At 33.3% G+C, this 19,287-nt stretch overlaps 3 protein-coding genes across 3 annotated transcripts; 2 read left to right on the forward strand and 1 right to left on the reverse strand.

Annotated features, from left to right (window-relative positions):
• The first annotated feature begins 5,052 nt into the window (after window positions 1–5,052).
• On the forward strand, window positions 5,053–6,898 carry LOC132284414 (uncharacterized). The gene is made up of 4 exons (XM_059786531.1): window positions 5,053–5,150; window positions 5,303–5,474; window positions 5,547–5,672; window positions 5,794–6,898. The coding sequence occupies exons 1-4, from the start codon at window positions 5,074–5,076 to the stop codon at window positions 6,691–6,693; spliced, it is 1,275 nt and encodes a 424-aa protein (XP_059642514.1). The 5' UTR covers window positions 5,053–5,073; the 3' UTR covers window positions 6,694–6,898.
• Window positions 6,899–8,944: 2,046 nt separating this feature from the next.
• LOC132286605 (uncharacterized) lies at window positions 8,945–11,375 on the forward strand. The gene is made up of 5 exons (XM_059788968.1): window positions 8,945–9,344; window positions 9,440–9,543; window positions 9,675–9,846; window positions 9,940–10,071; window positions 10,212–11,375. The coding sequence occupies exons 1-5, from the start codon at window positions 9,159–9,161 to the stop codon at window positions 11,241–11,243; spliced, it is 1,626 nt and encodes a 541-aa protein (XP_059644951.1). The 5' UTR covers window positions 8,945–9,158; the 3' UTR covers window positions 11,244–11,375.
• A 1,664-nt stretch (window positions 11,376–13,039) lies between these two features.
• LOC132284189 (small ribosomal subunit protein cS23-like) lies at window positions 13,040–14,297 on the reverse strand. Its single transcript, XM_059786272.1, has 2 exons — window positions 13,917–14,297; window positions 13,040–13,574 (listed from the first exon to the last, which is right to left on the reverse strand). The coding sequence occupies exons 1-2, from the start codon at window positions 14,190–14,192 to the stop codon at window positions 13,293–13,295; spliced, it is 558 nt and encodes a 185-aa protein (XP_059642255.1). The 5' UTR covers window positions 14,193–14,297; the 3' UTR covers window positions 13,040–13,292.
• Window positions 14,298–19,287: the final 4,990 nt, after the last annotated feature.

Raw genomic sequence — 19,287 nt, forward strand, 5'->3', positions numbered from 1 at the left:
AGATTGCAAGTGATAAATTTAGAGATCTATACAATCCTAATTTGGGGAAGAGTTCTGTTAGTACCTTTGTACTGCTCTGTCAGATGTGTTTGAATGATGTGTTTAATGGAGCTATTTTCCTGCAGTGGGGCCAGCTTCTTGACTCTTCTAATGTTTTTTCTAAGACGGTGCTCTACTTGCGAGGTCTGAGATGCACTGGGCAGCAGCCTTTCTCTTGCCCAAGTGTGGTGATGTGCATGGTTATGTCTTTGGTCCGGTTCGTGGCGGTGCCTACTGTGGAGCAATTCTGGACCTGTCTTATTTATCTTTTCTTTTGAGAAGTGTCTGGCTGTGCGAGTGTGGTGTGTTGGATACGCTTCTCTATTTGGTTCTTTAGAGGTTTTAGTTTTGCTTGGTTAGTTCTGTGTTCTGTATCTAGGGTTTGGCTTATGTCTTTATGTTGGTCCTGTTCATTTTCTTTTGTCAGACTGCTTGTTTCTCTACTACTAATACATTTTCCTTTAATTGTCAAGCATGTGATCTTGATTATAAGAGGTGTTAGTTTGTTAGTTATGAACTGTTGGGAATTTCATCTGCTTTGACCTATTGCATTGGTCCATGTTTCTTATATGTATATGCCCGTATGTATGGCATTTCTTTTGTTTTTTTTGCCAGAAAATAAATAAAATAAAATTTGGGGAAGAGCACACGTTGCAATTGTAAAAGGAAAGTCAGAGGTGAAGATATGTTGCAATACGTGGCTTTTATATATATATATACTCTCAGGTATAAAGCAAAAGATGAAGGAAAGCAAGTAATCTATAACGTGAGGCGCAGGGGCGGAACTTGTGTGTGCTGGGGGACACTTGCCCAAGCCCCGACCACTATAAATATAGAATATTTTTTATATTTTATATATATATATATAGAATTTTTTATATAAAGCCCCCTAAAATTATTTCTTATTTTTTTAGTTTTTTTTTTTTCTAATTTACTCTTCAAATTTTTTAAAAATAATTAAATTTTCCTTGTTAAATTAAATTTTAATTTTTTTCTGTTTAAGTTAGTCATTTTTTTTAAAAAAAAATTTTCCTTTCTACTCCCTTAAATAATTTTTTTTTTTCTTAATACTGTGCCCTTAAACTACTGACTCCGCCCCGTCGGACACATAGCTTCATTGGAAGAAGACTACAATTCGTTTGTCGGGAAGTTAAGATTTTGTAGTTGGACGTGGGACATGTGTTTTGTAAAGAGACAATGAAGGGGAAGGGACAGTTTGTGATAGGACATGCCTGTTCTTTGTAAGGCTTGTAATGCTTATAAATACAACACTTAGAATTACATGTAAATTTGCTCTTAACGACATCAAACAAACTTTAATACATTGTATTTCAATTCTTATAATTTCAATATAAGTATTTTATTTTCACGCACTTACTCATACAAGTATTTTATTTTCACGCACTTACCTTTTAGTATCGCACTTTAATTCATTAGTTAGCATTGTAGTATTGTTAAAAGTCCTTTCATCACAAAAAACTATTCACAATCGCTTGATTGTTTCAAGAGTTGTTCCTTTTGTTCGATTCTTTTTTAATCTTCAAAGATTCTGACATGCCTATGCACTTCCAGTGTCTCAATTTTGTGCAAATACCAAGTTATTAGGCTCTATTTGTTTGGATATAAAATATATATTTTTATTTTTTAGTGTTTAGTTGTCGCACGGAGAAAAAATAAATAAATAAAAATTTAAACCAAACAAAAATAACTTGTTCATCAATTTTAGACTATTTATTTTACACACTCCGTTCAATCTCAATCTATATATTTATCAAATATCAAAAAAATAAAAATATATATATATTTTACCTAAAAAAAAAAAAATCTTTTCCGAAGAGGAGCCACCAAAAAGGCATGTTTGGTGAAGCAGCACCCATTGAATGAATCTAAATTAAAAAGATTGACAAAAGCTGCACGTCTAAAATGGAGTGAATATCATCTGCTTGGATTTTATTTTATCAAAGGAAAAATAAAATAAAAGATAAAACTAATTCATTTTATTTTTTATTTTTTTCGTGGGTTGTGTATTCTGAATACTGTCCACTAAAACAGTTAAAAGAAGACCCCAATTATAGGTAACACTATCTTAGAAACCAAGAGAAGAAAATGAAAGAATGGTCAATTTTATTTGTTTCATTTTATCAACATATGTACAATCGCTGTTTTGTAAATACATCCTCCTCATACCTAGCTGGTTCAAAAAAGACATCAATTAATTGGCTAGTATTGTTTATGCCTCCAACTGTCGTGAATATGATGTTTGTGGTAGGGTGTTAGCTCAAAATTATTGTTACAATGCAATTATGCAAGAGTTGGATCAAGGACGGATTTAAAATTTGTTAATGGAGTGGGTCAATATTAATAATAATTTTTTTGAATGGGCTAATTTTTTTTATGGATTTGAGTGACAAGTTCAGTGTGATTGTAGACGAAGTTTCTATACCGAAACTTCATTCTACCACACGTACGCAAGTTTCTATTTTAATTTGGAATATTTAAGTATAAGTTTGATATGATAACTTCTTCTAGAAAAGAAAATTTATAGTTGAGTTAGGTATAAAAACAATTGAAGTAGAGAGAAAGATGGAAGGGGTTTAATGTTGATGTTAAAGTTTCATAACAACAAAATGAAAATGTGAGTTTTAGCTTCAGCATTTTTTATCGTGGATTTATTTTTATTTTTTTTAATTGAAATTTCATATTCCTGTAAAGCAATAAAGACATCATTACTGCGCAATCGTTCAAAACAAATTCGTCAACCGATTACAAGTTCATAAATTGGGTGATGAAAAGTTCTTTATCACTATTAATCATTGACGGTGGCAAACTTCAACTGTCGGCAAAAATATCTAACCTTTTTTCACAAATTGTTTTTTGAAATACATATACTTGAGTTTACAAGAAATTATTAGATGATTTTAAACTATTTAAAGTGTGGTGGATTAGCTCAATTTATACTGTTGTATAAATTACTTTGTAATATATTAATACACTCTAATAATGTTATTTTTTTTAATTAGAAAGAATTTAATTAATCCACCAAATGTCAATAGTATACGACCATTTAATAATTTATCCAAGCTTACATTCAACACATTAAACTTCCACAAGAAATCATTCTCTGCCAAACCCAAATGCTTGGGATTAAATGGATCAAAGTTGACTGTGACGAGAAGGAGCTAAATTTAGCCTAATATGTAAGAGCATCTCTAACCCACCCATATGAGCTGCCAATGGCATGCTATATTACCTATCAAAATTTGGCTTTGCCATTTTTGACAAAAAATTAAAACAAAACCCATACATACAAGTTAGCAATTGTAGAGAGAGAGAGGGGGCAAGCTTAAGAGTTGAGAGACAGCGGCTGAAGCTTGCAAATGGCGAACACGAACTGGAACAGCGGGCGATGGAAACTGAAAAATATGGGTTTTGAACTTCTGATTCTTGTTGATTTTGTAGTTTGCAGTTGCAGAGGGAGTGAGAGAGAGAGAGAGAGAGAGGGAGGGGGGGGGGGCAATTTCAGAGTTGAGAACGATAGAGATGGAGGCGACTAGGGAGGCTGAAATGATTTGCCCTATATATATATATATATAAGTATAATAATATAATTAAATATATATATATATATATAAGTATAATAATATAATTAAATATATATAATATACATATATATATATATATAATATATATAAATTTTAGAAAAAAAAAATTATATACGAATTTTTTTTTAATAATATAATCAAATATATAAATTTATACATATATATATATATATATATATATATATATATTGTCCTTTTTTGATCAGATATTTTATATTTTTTATTCTTTTTAATTAAGTTTAATTTTAATTTCCTTCTAATGTCCACAACTTGACTTGGAATGTACTTAATATTAACATTACTGATACAAATATAAATGATGGGAATGGTAGTTGAAAAGAATAGTGGTTGTGTCAAAAAATATCATTTGCATAAAATGCATTATTGGAGCAGAATTGTTAAAATGTAACATTTTGACACTATAGCACTGTCAAAATATAGATTTGACATCCAAATTTAACATTTTATCATTGGAGATGCTCTAAGTACGTAAAAGTATGATTTTGCTTCTTTTAGTCGTTAAATCAAAATATAGCTCTAATTTGTATACATAAGGAATCAATGATCCTCTTGACTGCAAGTGTCAGGTGATCCTCTTTACTGCAAATTCGTGTCAAAGACTCTCCCGTTAATTTAAAATGACGATGTAACACTCACAATTCACAATGATAAATATATATATATATATATATATATATATATATATATATATATATATATCTCATTCTCGACATTTCAATGTTATATAATTCGTTAAATTTTCGATGTATATATGTTTGATGAATATTACATTTTTGTTACGCGTGTTACATATATAGTATATTGGATTATTGATTACAAGTGCAATAACAGTCTCGAGACATAAAGCCTGCTCTTTGAAAAATATGCCAGCATATAATGTGCTCCATATTTGTGATGGCACAGCTTAACCGTGACATTTTGAAAAACCACCTCTTTTCTTAACTTCCTAAAAGACCTTCAAATCTATTTGTCATCTTATACTTAATTTACTGTTTTCTAAGGAGTTCTGGTCCATGGATAAGTTTCACTATTTCACATAGTTGTTACTTTGTATTTGCAACGAGAAGTTTGACAGCAAACATGGGCAAGAAATTGGATGTTTTGCTAGGAAAATTCTTCAATACCACCAAATTAAAAACTTATGTTAATCTCACTGTTTCTCGTATTGGCTTCCTCAAGAATCAGCACCATGTCCGTTGGTCTCAAGCTCGCACAGATGTCATTCAGCTCCTCTCACTTGGTCACGAAGAAACTGCTCTCCTTCGCGTAAATACCCCTCTCTCTCTCTCTCTATATATATATATAATTATATATATGTGAGTATATAATTCATTGATCATACGTGTGGAGTATATCTAATGAGAACTTTTTAATATATATATAGGTTGAGCATGTGATCAAGGAACAGAACATGTTGGATGTGTTTGTTATTATAGAAGGCTATTGCCGTCTTCTGATTGAAAGGATCATGCTAATCAAAAACTGCAAGTCAGTCATCTTCTAACATGCTTCTTCTTTGTTGTTAATATCATTGTTATAGTGTAATTATTTTAGTATATGTTAAATATATGCATGTGTTAGTTTACATAGAAATATATATTAGTAGTAACATTTTCATGTTGTGTACATGTTTTATGTAGAGCATGTCCTGGTGAACTCAAGGAGGCAATAGCAAGCTTGATCTTTGCAGCATCCAGATATGGACAATTGCCAGAACTGCAGAAGATTCGTGGGGTTTTAGCGTCGAAATATGGGAAGCAATTTGACAGTTGTGCTGTTGAACTACGCAACAACTGTGGAGTAAATCCTAAGGTAGAAAAGCTGTGTGTTTTGGGGTTTAATTTTCCGGAATCACAAGAGTAACTGTTATTGACCTTTCTGCAGATGGTAAAGAAGCTTACAATCCGACGCCCAGGCTTGGGAACGAAATTGAAGGTGCTAAAGGAAATTGCTGCTGAAAATGGAGTCACTCTACGTATAGAAGGAGAAGCTGCTTCTGAAGTCACTGAGGTAAGGAAACAAGAACAATTACAATATAAAAAAGGTCATTACCCAGTACTGGTCTCACGTTGTTAATATGTCAATATTAACAACCATATGTGGAATAATTGGATATGTGGTTTGAGTGCAGGACAACATGAAGCTAATAGAATCAACTAAATTTAGTGAACATAAGGTAGAAGATGATGGTCCTGAAGAGATAAAACCTGACAAGAAATTCTCTAGATCTATGAAAGCAAGGAAGAAGTATGAAGACATAGTAACGGCAGCCCAAGAAGCTTTTGTAATGGCAGCTCATGCAGCAGCCGCTGCCAGAGCTGCTGTACAACTCGCACAAATTAAATTGCACGGAGAAGATCACGATGATCAGAACACTTCCACTCAACAAGAAAAGTACCTATTCAACCTTGATGAATTCCGGAAGCCAGAGCTGAGAATCGCTGAATGCGCAACTTCAAAGGAGATCCATGCCATTGACATCAGTCCCGAATCAACAGATAGAGAAATTGATGAAGATAACGAGTGTATAAGCTGTACTAGAGAGTGTGATCATAGCTATACGAAAGCAGCGATGGAGGAGGTTCCATCTACCTCGAGTTTAGATTCAAGTGGAGACACAGAGAGTGATTTGACTATATATTCATATATAGTAGGCCAAAATCAACCGTCAGATAACGAAATCAACCATGATGTAAAGGAGGAAAAACAAGATACAATCCGGTGTTTTGAACGCCACGATTTTGATAAGAATTTTAGCTTCCTCACAAACGAAATCCCCAAATCCGGAGTTTTCAATGCTGAGAAAGATGATGAGGACGAGGATGAAGAAAATGTGGCACTCAAGTATGAGTCTTCAAAATGGTGGGTACCATCGAAAATTCGGCCTGACCCTGTGGAATACTCTGTGCAAGAGAGAACTGTGTTGGGAAGCACAGATTCCTCGGATTCTGCAGTGAAATTGCATTCAAACAGAGGGAGGAGGCCAATTTCAGTTAGAACTAGAAGAACACTCAAGTCTTTAGGTATATGAATTACAGTTTTGGTTTTGAAGTGTTATTAATTACTGCGGTTTGTGTGTGGTTTGTCTGTCTTTCCATGTAATGTATGGTCGTGTATGGTAATTATTATTAGTATGGTGATTTGCCATTTGGGAATGAAAAATGAGTTGTTTCATAAATTTGTACTTCTTGATCTAGTGGTTGGGGTAAGTGTTTATTTTTTTATTTTTAACAATATTAATGTTCAAATCAACATGCTAACATCCAATTCTTGTTTGACGATATTTAGATCACTAAAACTCAATATTGCGGCCTATGACTTATTTAACCACTTCTATGTTTTCAAGTCAACCGTGTTGAAAATCTATGATAGCAACAACCCACTTACCATAAATAAGCCTCCAATTTTCAGGCTTCAATCTGTTTTTCATAACAGCTCATGGTGTGAAATTGTTGTTTTGCTTGTTTGACAATATCTGTAATTGAAAACGCAATTACCTAGTTTGGCCATCTCAATTGATGGTGATGAAAGGAATAGATTAGGCAAAATTAGAAAAACTGCTTTACTCAATAATTGTCATTTAAACCCTACGACTTGAAAATCTAGCTTTACCAAAAAATAATAATAATAATAAATAAATAAATAATAAACAACTTTAAGATCTGTAATTATCAACCACCCTAAAATTTCAACTTTTTATAGACCTTGATGCTGATGTAGAACCCATTGATTTGTGATCTCTTGAGCAAGGCCCACTTGAAGTTGCTGAATATAATTTGCTACTGAGATGAGAACGCAGAAGGAAAAAGAAAAAATAAATAAATAAAGATCGAATATATTCGTTACTTCTCCTTTCCTAACTAACTCAAGGCACAAGGCTCTATTCATTTAAAACCCTCGACCCAACTTTAAATTGAATTCATTTTGATTTAAATTCATTTTGTTGTTCTCTTTTAAGAATTCAAAGAGATTTTTGTAACGAATCCGATAAGAATGAAATATTCTTTATAATTCTTCATTGATACATCATACAACATGCTATTTTATCCAAATCTCCAAGAAACATGCTAAATTATGTCTACTCACCATTTACTTTAAAAGGCTTAAAAGGGACATAATCAAATATTTAATATCCTCTAGTCCTGATCATTAGATCTGTTCCTAAGCTGTTTGAATAAGATCACCTGACCCTTGATAGGTACAAATACTATGGCCATGTGAGCCGGCCATTGACACTGGTCAAACCCCTTATAGACTGAGAATTCCTAATGCTCTTTTTGGGTAGAGGAATGAAAAAATGGATAAAAGGAAAAAAGGAATAGATGGACTAGACACTTAAAAAAATGAAATATGTCTCGCTTTTTATTTGGTTAAATAGAATGAAAAGTAGAAATGATGAGATGACACTTTTATTTCTTTGGTCAGAAAGAAGGAAATGAAAACTTTTATATTTTTTTTACTAATATACCCTTATTACCCGTGAGAGAATTTTAGTAAGGTTTGACAAGTAATTTTGTAAGTATTTAAATGTTAGAATTGGGATTACATATTTGTAGGGTGCCTTTGCATTCTTTCCTTCCTCTCTTTTGTCCAATTTTAAAAAAATAAAAAACTTTTCAAAAACATGAGGTACGAAGAATGCTTCATCCTTACTCCCATTCATTCCAACCAAACAAAGCTTCTTCTATTCTTCTCTTTCATTCTTCCTCGGTGCTTCCTTCCAAACAAATATAGCATAAAAGGCAGGTGTTTCCATGTGGGTTCCATTTTGGACATCTCTTCGGCATTATTGTAGTCTTCCCCTTTGGCTTTTCTTCAAACAGCCATTAATTACGACTAAGACACCCAAAGTATCCATTCATTCTTACATTTCACAATGTTACAAAATCTCCCTTGACTTTGTCTCCCTTTTAATGGGTCTGAATCCAATGCCAGACATGGCGTGCACAGTAAGAGAAGGCAAACTCCGAAAGAGTCGAAAAAACACAATCCAAAGTTGAAATATCTTCTATAGTTCAAGTAGGGCCCAATAACATATAATTTCCATGCGGCAGACAAACACTAAATCCTCTCATTGGCTAGGTCTCTTGTGACCCACCTATATGTGTCTCACTTCTTGACCAAGCTCAGGGATATGTGCTTAAAAAAGGTCAAGTTTCTCGATTTCTTCTAGACCCATGAATCGACCTAACGTAGCCAATTCAAACTAGAGAAGCTAAAGGACAAGATTATAAGCTGAAACACCGATGGGATGTAGTCATATAAGAATTCTTTTTGTAGAACAGTACTACGAAATTGTCTTCAACATGTGATGAAAATTCATCAATACTCAATAGTACCTGTCAGACAGCTAACAAATATATTACGGAGTATATAAATAAGAGTAAATTCAGTTGCGTACTTGAACTCGTGTGTGGCAGGCAGGCAGGCAGGCAATTGGGAGCATCTTCAGAAATTCCTTGTATATTTCTCTAATAGCTTAACAGTAAAGCAAACATGGGTAAGAAACTGGATGCTCTGCTCGGAAGAAACCTCAAGACATCAAAATTCAAGCCACTGGCAAAGCTTGCCATCTCCCGGGTTGCCATACTCAAGAATCAGCGCCATGTCCGGTACTCCCAGGCACAGTCTGATGTTATCCAGCTCCTCAACCTTGGTCACCAAGAACGTGCCCTCCATCGTGTAATTTCTCACCACCAATCTCTCTCTCTCTCTCTCTCTCTCTCCCTCTCTCTTTCTCTCTCTCTCTAATTTTTACGATTGGATTCTTTCAATAGGTTGAATATGTGATCAAGGAGCAGAACATGTTGGACGTTTTTGTTATGATAGAAAACTACTGTCATCTGCTGATAGAGAGGGTTGAGCTCATTCAAAACAACAGGTTAGTTTTCATCTATTCGGTTCAAGTTTATATTGAAGTAGTTTTGTAATTATTATGTGAATAGAGAACGTTTCCTCTTTTCAGCTGTTTTCTGGTTTTAATGTGGCATAAATTTGAATATGTTTATATAGGGAATGCCCTGATGAGCTCAAAGAGGCTATATCAAGCTTGATATTTGCAGCTTCAAGATGTGGTGAATTCCCAGAGCTCCAACAGATCCGTGAGATTTCCACATCAAGATTTGGGAAAGAATTTACTGCTCAGGCTGTTGAATTAAGAAACAACTGTAGAGTAAATCCTAAGGTAAAGGTTTTGATGTTCATGGATTCACCATTGCAAGTTTTTTTCTCAATAAATGTTTTCTCAACACACAAGCTTCTTCCTTCGTTTCCCCAGATGATACAGATGCTTGCAACTCGACAAGAAAGCTTGGGAAGCAGAAAAAACGTGCTAAAGAAAAACGTGCTAAAGAAAATTGCTTCTGATAATGGAATCATTCTCTATCTTGAAGATGACACTTCTATGGAGGTAGCTAAACAACAGCAATAGCAACAACAATGAAAAAAAAAAAAAAAAAAAAAACATTAATACAATCTAATAGTTATGGTACTAGATTAAGATATCAAATATTGGATTGTTGTAAAAATACTTCCTATTGATGATTGCAGGAGAAACAGGATGTCAACCAGGAAAAGCAACATCCTGAGCTTGGAGTTGATGCCCAACATTTGCCTGAAGAGATGAAACGGGGCGAGGAATTATCTGACTCGATGAAAGCAAGAAAGAAGTACAGGGATGTAGCTGCTGCAGCTCATGAGGCTTTTGAATCGGCAGCTTATGCAGCAGCAGCTGCAAGAGCTGCTGTGGAACTATCTCGAGCTGAGTCATGGGATGAGCATCCCGATGATCATTCCAGTTCCAAACATCAACAAGGAAAATTATTTGATCCTAGTCGGTCATCAAAATCAAATTTTCAACTTGACATGGATACAGCTTCAGAAGATGTCAAGCACTCAGAAAGAGGATTGGGTTTTAACAAGATCCATCCCGTTGACAGCTTCAGCTCTGAATCAGAGAGTGAAGAAATGGAAGAAAAAAGCTATAGAAATCATCTCAAAGAGTTAGAAAGGAGCAAAAAGAAAGCAGTACTAGAGAAGACTTTGTCTGCTTCAAGTCTGAGTTCAGACGAGAATGATTGGAGTAACAGAAAGAAGTCTTTGATACATGACATGGATGAGCCACTGAGCAAGGAAATAGCGTTTGATGAAAGTGATGATGATGAGGTTGGGGAGAATCAGGACAAGATAGCATGGTTGAATCTCTACGACTGGGGTTCTGATAAAAAGTCTAACTCGCCTATAAATGAATTCCCAAACGCCAGACAGCATAATGCAGTTAAAGAAGAAACCATCTCATATAAGAAGGGATATATGCTTCACAGCCAATCTCCAAAATGGATGCCACTAAAATCTCAAGCTGATAATGCAGTTGCAGAAGAAAACGTTTCAAATAAGAAGACATATATGCTTCACAGCCAATCTCCAAAATGGATTTCACTAAAATCTCAAGCTGATCCCATGATATATTCAGTGGAGGGAAGATCTAATTTGGGAAGTAAACATCACTTGAATGCTGAAAAGCATTTGTATTTACAGCAACCAGGCAGGCACACGAAACCAGTTTCAATGAGGACTAGATAATCATACAGAGATTGGAGTACATGAGAGTTTTGTTTATTTATTTATTGATTTATTTATTTAGTTGGTATTCATGAGTATTATTAAGAGATGTACAGTTGAATAAAGCTTCTGAGGATATGCATTGGAGAATGAGCCCATTGATTTGTGATCTCTTGTATCTATATCATATGCGAGGCAAATATTGTTTGCAACCCTGTTCATGTCCTTTGACAATTGCCCTAAACCATTTTAAAAACCATAAATAATTGCCCTAAATCTTCCCAAGCCCAATTTTAATTGCCAAAGATGATAATTAATTTCTTGATCAACAGAAAGAATCAAATCCTTGACCCAATTCTGCCCTTATAAGTGTCATGCTATCACTTAATTACAGTGCTACAAAGGCTTTGGCAAAACAATAGCAATCTGGGGCACAAATAAGTGCAAATTAATTAAAACTAAGCCAAAACCGTTTGAAAGCCAACGAGTGTCACTGCCAAGTGTCGACAGAAGTTTGACCAGACAACAATACAAATTGTAAAATTAGTTTTCCCGCATTTGATGATTCCAGTCATAATAATTGTGTAGGGACTGTGTGAGTATCAACTAGGGAAAAAATAAATAAATAATAAATTGTGTAGGGACTGCCATCTGTAGACTGTACCTAGTGCAGCAACAGTTCGAAGAAGGGTAGAAGAGGTACTGGGGACTGAAGATTCTCATGTCTCATTTCAAATTCTTGCCAGTATGTTAGACAGCACTTGGACAGAGCCTCAAAGTTCAGGTTTATATACCTTTGGCTACTCCAAATTTATCAAAATTCCATCTTAGCATGAAGGTTTTTTGGGGCCTCTAAGCTCATCATGGTAATGGACCAAATTAATATTAGTACTTCTTTTTTCTAAAGAATAATACATTTTATAAAAAATATCTAAAAGCGTTCCATATTTCAGATGTGACAGAACTAGAAGCCACGGTAATACTGCATTAGCATAGAATTTATTCTGATATTGTAACAAATGGAATCAAATCAACTGGGTCACTTTTGGCATACAAAAAAAATGGGGAACAGACTTGTCAATCCACAAACAAATTTGTAGATCAAGCCCCTAAGTAAATTAACAAAAACTTGATATTTGTGGCATTCTGTTTTGGGGATTATACAGGAAATTACATTTAGATCTGTTACGAAACGACATGCTGAAGATAAAAATGTGGTTCATCATATAAAAATGAATCTTCAATCCTCTTCGTCTCGACTCTTCTCTCATCTAGGGGAACTGTGTAGGATTATAAAGTCATTACATGAGTATAAACAGGACGACCAATAGTGCAGCTTGTCTCTCCCACTTACTGGTGATGGCCAAAGGTTCACAAGCAGACATCTTTGTCAAAGTTCCATCAACTGGTCATCGAGGAGATTGGTATTGATTCATATGGGATAGATGTCAAGCAGGTCTGATGGTGGCCTGTCATAAAGTAATCTCAAATTTTTAAGGATCATAATTTGGTGAAAAAAGCTGAACCCTAATAGTCGTGCATGAGGGTTACAAGTTGTAATTTTCTTTTGGATTTCAGTCCTACTTCTGAGGACCACAAGATGTAGGATATGATACTTGCCTCAAGCTGGAGACACACGCTTTCCAAAAGCTAAGTTTCAAACAAACTTAACCGCCATACTAAGACAATACCATTTGAGAACACTAGGGCCTATGCAAGTATATCTCAATTTTAGACAGACACACAAGTTCTCCAAACAAATAACACTTGGATAGAAAGTCCAAGTTTCAATGTCAATAAATATTAACATCTCGTCATGAAGAAAAACAATAACATTTCATCATGAAGGAAAACAATGTTGTGTGAGTTCCTTAACTCTAGCAAATCAAGAACATATAGTTCACATTAACGCATAATAAATAGAACAAATATCACTTTAAAATATGAAAGGAGCAAGTAGAGCAATTCAAAGAATTTTAAAGCAACATACATCAACAACACAATTAAATTTTACTAACAAGCACCCTACAGGATTAGATTCTGAAGGGACAAAATTTCCTACTTGAAAGCTTACGCCAAATCACCGCCACTTTGCTGCCACAAATTGATGATGTCGGTAGCTTGGTTGAGAAAAATGATCATCTGCTTCTGAGATATCCACGGCTTACTCTCTAGCATCACCTTGAGCTCTTCCCAAGCATCTTTCCTAGGCCAAAAGTAATAGGGACTCAGAGGAATTGTTCCATGGCCAGGTATCACCTGGTTGAGTGCAATACCAATGTTCTTCTCCATCCAAATGAACTTCAATACAAGTCTTGGTTTCCCCATTGTCTTCACAACCACTCCCAGCTTCTATAAATTCAAATAATGAAAAAAATAATAGTAATTTAACACCCCAAAAACTGGTAATTGGAAATATGCAATAGGAAAAATCATTGTGTATAAAAGAAGTTTGTGTTTGTGTTTGTGAACCTAACAACTAAGTTCCATAAAATCAGACACCAACAAAATTCAACAAGTGTTTGTTATAAATGCATTTATGATTACAACAACAAATATAGAGAGAGCAATAGAAGAGGAATTGCAGTGAATTAGGAAATAACAAAATTACCAATTGAAAGAACTATAAGCCGGACACACAAAATAGGCACATTAAAACACAAACACACACATAGAGAGAGTGTGTATACTAACCTCTTTTTCAGGTGGAGTAGAAGAGGTTGAGTCCTCGGCGAGAGCTCCTTCTGGAACAGCTTCGGCTGTGGCTGCTGAAGAAGCCGATAGAACAGATTTTCTTGAGCTGCGATTGATTTTTAACTGAGAAAGCGTTGATGATTGGAACGAAGATGCGTTTGGCTTCACAAAGATTGATTCTTTTAAGGGCTTAGAAACGATTTTCTGAGTAGGAAATGCAAATGTTGAGGGTTTCAAAGAACCATTAACACTCGGTTGAATCGCCAGTGACAACATCGTGTAATCTAGAGAGAGAATTTCGTAGAGAGAATTTACTCGGGAGAAGGATCCATGTCTATATGACTATTTGTTCGTTTTATCAGCGATGGGTTCATGCTTCGCTCTCGCGGTTAGGATAAGGCCAGTAGTTTTAGATTGAAATTATTATTATTATTTTCTTTTCTTGTAGATGGTATTAAGTTATTAACTGTGTGTTACTGAAAGAAATAAAATAAAAATAAAATAACATTTTTTCTTTTTTAAGAAAATGAAGGCAACGATCACTTCCTGATTGGAAATTTAAAGAGGAAAAGGGCAGTAGAATAGTTTTCTTGATTTTCCGGAGTTAATAAGAAAAAACATGAAATGGGAAAAGAAAACATGTTTCATTTGTTTAATCATATACTTCCTTTTCTTTAAAAATATATTAAATCCTAAATTCAAAAGAAATATTTGTTTTACTAATACAGCAAAGGTATACAAGTAAAAAATACTTGTGATATGAAGTAAATTAATTTTGCTACTAATAATAATTTTGAATCAAAATGTTAAATATGGTTACAAGTAGAGTGATCATAATAAATGAATTTATATTCAGTTGTTAATCACATATAATGCAATTTGTTAATAACTAACGAAGAGAGGTTACACTCCACTTTTATATGTTTGCATTATAATTATAATTTTAACTTTATAAGTAAATGGTTATTACTTTTAAATGACACAATTGTCCTTTAAATTTTCTCTTCTTATTTCTAATCTTTAATATTTTAGATCACTCTTCAGAAAAAAAAAGTTAAATAAATTTTTTTTTTTTACCGGACCAAAAAAAATTTATGTTGAATCAATTTTCTCTTTTGACTTGACCAAAAAAAATTTATAATAACACTTAAAAAAAATTATTTCTTTTGACATGAAAAAAAAAAATCAAAAAAAAATATTGTATTTATTGAAGAAATGTTCTCTTTTGTCAAGAACCAAAAAAATAAAAAATAAAATTATTTCTTTTTGACGGACCATAAAAAATTACCACAAAAAAAGTTAACTCTTTTGACATGACCCAAAAAAAAGTTAACTTTGTTGCATAAATTATCTGTTTTGATTGCACCCAAAAAATAATAAAAAAAAAAAAAAATTCAATATTGAATCAATTATCTTTATTGACTACCAAAAATAAATTATTAGTTTGGAATAAATTATCTTCTTAGAGAGGACCTTCCGAAAAAAGAAAAAGAAAAGGAAAGTATATAACAGAAGAAAAAAAAAATGTACAAAAGGTAGTCATTTTTCACATAGAGACATATCCTAAAAAATCTTAGAGCGGGAGCGCTGTGAGAGCGCCGCATTATAAACTTATAAAATATTCATTTATAATAGTAAATATATATTTTAAATAAATTTCATGCAAATAAAAAAGACAGAATAATGAATCAAATATGAGTCCATTACAATCAATATAACCTGCTTTATAATAATATATAAATTAATCAAATATGACAATCAAACAAACTGCTTTATAAAAACAAAAATATAACAGTGAATAGGGCATAGCAGAAAAATAATAATAATGATGAATAATGAATAATGAATTTCATTCATTTTTATACATTTAACTTATTTTAAGCTCTCAAGATGACAATTATTGTTTTTGAAATAATAATGTTCAAAAGCAAAAGAAAAGGGCAACAATACTTCAATTTGCAAATTCTACTACTTAAACTTTAAAATAGGCATGAAATATCCGAACTTCCAAACCCAAAAACAAAATGAGACTACAAGAGCCAAGATAATATGAAATGTTCGAATCTTCCTTCACTTCAAAGACTTTGTTCGAATCCTTCCTTCAGTTCAAAGAGCCGAGAGAATATAAAATGTTTTAATTTTTGGAACGAGAATAAAAGTGAAAAGATACAAGAAATCAAGAGTCAATTACTCAAGACTTTCTTTTCTCCATTCAAAGAAAGATGTGAAAGAACCCAACCAGTGACGGAGCCATGATTTCAAGTCAGGAGGGGCACTGTGCAAAATATATGTGTGTGTGTGTGTGTAAACATTACAAATATAAAATACAGAAGAAGGAGAAGAAGAAAAATTCAAATATGCACGTTAAAAAAATAAATTTTAAGAAGTAGAAATTGAAAAAGAAAAGAAAAATGAGAAAACTTTAAAAGGAAAAAATTAAGAGTTTCAATTGAAGTAGGAAAATTTAACTTTTTCTTTTAAGAAAATTTAAGAAATTTGAAGAATAAAAAAGAAAATAAAGGGATAATTTTAGAAACCACAAAATTTGGAGGGGTTGGTCCTCTCTCTCTGCCTTTATAAAGTGCATATTCGCATCAATTATGCACACTAACAAAAACAACAAGTATAAAGTTTTATGTGTGCTTAAGTGTTGCTTTTTATATTGTAGTCTCTTTCCTGAAGACTATCTGATTAAGCGAAAGCGGCTCATTAGACTTTGGAAGACTTTGGATGGCTGAAGGGTTTGTAGAAAAGGTGAAGAAGACAACACTTGAGGATGTATTAGAGGTATAAAAAATTTCATATATATAGAAAAAATATAAAAAATTACTACATATATTATAAGGGCGGGACCAAGCCAGGAGGGGCATTGTATACAATGTTTCATATATATAGAAAAAATATAAAAAATTACTACATGTATTATAGAGAAGGCCAGGAGGGGCACGTGCACGTGCCCTCCTGCCCCTTCATTGGTTCCAACCCTAAACCCAACACTTAGTAGCAGAGAAAAATTAGATATTCATAATATGAAAAGTTATTCCTTTTCTTATTTCTTTACTAATAAATATTGAAAATAAGTATTATTAAATATTAACTCTATTATTATATTATTTGACTTATAAAGGACAAAATTTACTTAATTAAATTAAATTGGTTACTTTTTGACATAATTAACCTTATTTAATCTATTTAAGTTGGGGTAAAATTGAAACTTCTCAAAATTCACATTAAATCCGTAAATTTATTTTTCAAAGTCCTCGAATTTCTGCAGAACTATTCGCCGAACCATTCAAGAGCAAATAAGTTGATTGATACCTGGCTCTCTTTATCTTTTAGCCTGCCTTGTGGGGGCCTCACCACCCACTTAGGCATCCGAAGTGATTTTCTTAAAAGGTAAGTAGACTGCAATGGGGAAAAGTTAATGCCAATTTACAATGATTAAATAAAAATAAAATAAAAACCACAATAAGGATTTTTAATTTTACATTGAAGAAAAACAAAAACAAATTATGTGTTGCATTAACATATCGTTCAAAATATTACCACCTATTACTAAATAGTATGTTGTCCTCACTAATGAACAGTTGTGGTGGTATATTATCATCAATGGTTAAGATTTAGATCCAGTTAAGCATTTACAAATTCTCTGCTCTTTCTAAAATCTTCTTCAATCTACTAATTTCTACTCTACAACACTCCATACTTATCATTTCTAGTTTTTTATACTATTGAAACGAAAATATAGAGGCATAAAAGAAAAACACAATTAGTATAATAAGCATGATTGCACTTTTAATGGCAAGCTTTTAAACAAATACTATACATATTGAGGGTAAAAAAAAAAAAAAAAAAAACCATAACAATTCTAGTGTTTGGATAGGCAAAGAATATATATCTTATTAAATTTACAAGCATCCCTACATTAAAAGTTGAATATTTAGGTAGGTTAGTTATTTTTTCAATTCGCAGTTCCCCCACCTCAAATATAAACCCAACCCCAACCCCCCCCCCCCCCCCAAAAAAAAAAAAAAAACACATACATACCTTGCATTTGTTTTCAAATTGAACAAATAAGAACATTTTCTCAATTTGAAGACTAAAATACCTAAAATGTTCTTAAAATAAAAATAAAAAAAACTCACATATATACACAGTTTATTAAGGAAATTTTGGAGTTTTTATAAAAATGTTCGAGTCAAAATTATCGATGAGGGCAATTTGCACAAATTTTCAAGTATTGAGAATTTATATACACATGCTAAATTGCAGGAGCATTTTTTGCACATTCATAGGGTATAACAAGTTTTCTTTTGCACTTTACCCTACATTAAATGGCTCCAATATTTCTAATTTAGAAAATTTCTTCTGCTATGGCAGCACCGGATTTAAGATTGAAAAAAATTTAGTACAACATTTTGCCTTGAATTTGGGAATGAAAAAAATTTAGTACAAAATTTAAACTAAAACTTCCTCCAATCCCAAATCGAAAGCACCGATTCAGTGCTCCCAAACATAACATTCCTGTAATTTACATTTCATAGTAGCTACATTGAATTGACATTTCAAGATTCCAAGATTTCTTCTCCTATGTCCAGTTTTTCCAATTACCAGCCTCGAGGCCGCATGAGGTGTTTATAGGGCTGCAACTTGGGCGGGCTAACCCAGCCCAACCCAAGCCCAACCCGTAATTTTGAAAATTGGGTTTTAAATTCCCAAATCGGGTTCATGTTCGGGTTGGGTTTTGTCAAAACCCAGGCATATTCGGGTTGGGCTCGGGCTAAACCCGAAACCCAATTTTTTTTTTTTTTTTTTTTCTTCCTTTCTCTCTCCTCTCTCTTCTTTTTCTCTCTCTTCTTTCTCTTTCTCTCTCTGCCGCTTGAGAGTTGAGAGACAGCGGCGACTCCACCGGTGCCAGGAAAGCCTCCAGAGACGGCGACCTCTGCCGGATAGACGAGAATATCACCAGATCCGTCAACACAAATCTTCCCACTTTCTGCAACTTGTAATTTGTCGACAAAGAGGAAATAAAATTCCTTTTTTTCCAAACAGAGAGCGGGTAAGCTTGAGAGTTGAGAGACAGCGGCTGAAGCTTGCGAGCAGCAAACCCGAACTGGAACAGCGGGCGATGGAAACTAAAAGATCTGGGTTTTTATTTTTTGAACAATCTGAACTGATATGCCGATCTGGTTTTGATTTTTTGAACAATCTGAAATGATATGCCGTGGGTTTTGAACTTTTGATTCTTACAGACAGATAGATAAAACTGAAATATAGGTTTTGAACTTTTGATTCTTACAGACAGATAGATAAAACTGAAATATAGGTTTTGAACTTCTGATGATTCTTGTAGATTTTGTAATTTACAGTT

Source organism: Cornus florida, unplaced genomic scaffold (genome assembly GCF_030987335.1).
Source record: "Cornus florida cultivar Cherokee Brave unplaced genomic scaffold, ASM3098733v1 CherokeeBrave_3.0.0_Hap2_Chr11, whole genome shotgun sequence".
In the NCBI taxonomy this organism is placed as follows: Eukaryota; Viridiplantae; Streptophyta; class Magnoliopsida; order Cornales; family Cornaceae; genus Cornus; species Cornus florida.

Excerpts from the sequence above, each read along its gene's own strand:
- LOC132284414 (XM_059786531.1), top strand. The coding sequence starts at position 5,074 with ATGTTGGATGTGTTTGTTATTATAGAAGGCTATTGCCGTCTTCTGATT. Across the intron at positions 5,475-5,546 it reads ACTGTGGAGTAAATCCTAAG|ATGGTAAAGAAGCTTACAAT; the intron begins GTAGAAAAGCTG and ends ACCTTTCTGCAG. Across the intron at positions 5,673-5,793 it reads CTGCTTCTGAAGTCACTGAG|GACAACATGAAGCTAATAGA; the intron begins GTAAGGAAACAA and ends GTTTGAGTGCAG.
- LOC132286605 (XM_059788968.1), top strand. The coding sequence starts at position 9,159 with ATGGGTAAGAAACTGGATGCTCTGCTCGGAAGAAACCTCAAGACATCA. Across the intron at positions 9,345-9,439 it reads AAGAACGTGCCCTCCATCGT|GTTGAATATGTGATCAAGGA; the intron begins GTAATTTCTCAC and ends TTCTTTCAATAG. Across the intron at positions 9,544-9,674 it reads GAGCTCATTCAAAACAACAG|GGAATGCCCTGATGAGCTCA; the intron begins GTTAGTTTTCAT and ends ATGTTTATATAG.
- LOC132284189 (XM_059786272.1), bottom strand. The coding sequence starts at position 14,192 with ATGTTGTCACTGGCGATTCAACCGAGTGTTAATGGTTCTTTGAAACCC. Across the intron at positions 13,575-13,916 it reads CTACTCCACCTGAAAAAGAG|AAGCTGGGAGTGGTTGTGAA; the intron begins GTTAGTATACAC and ends TTGAATTTATAG.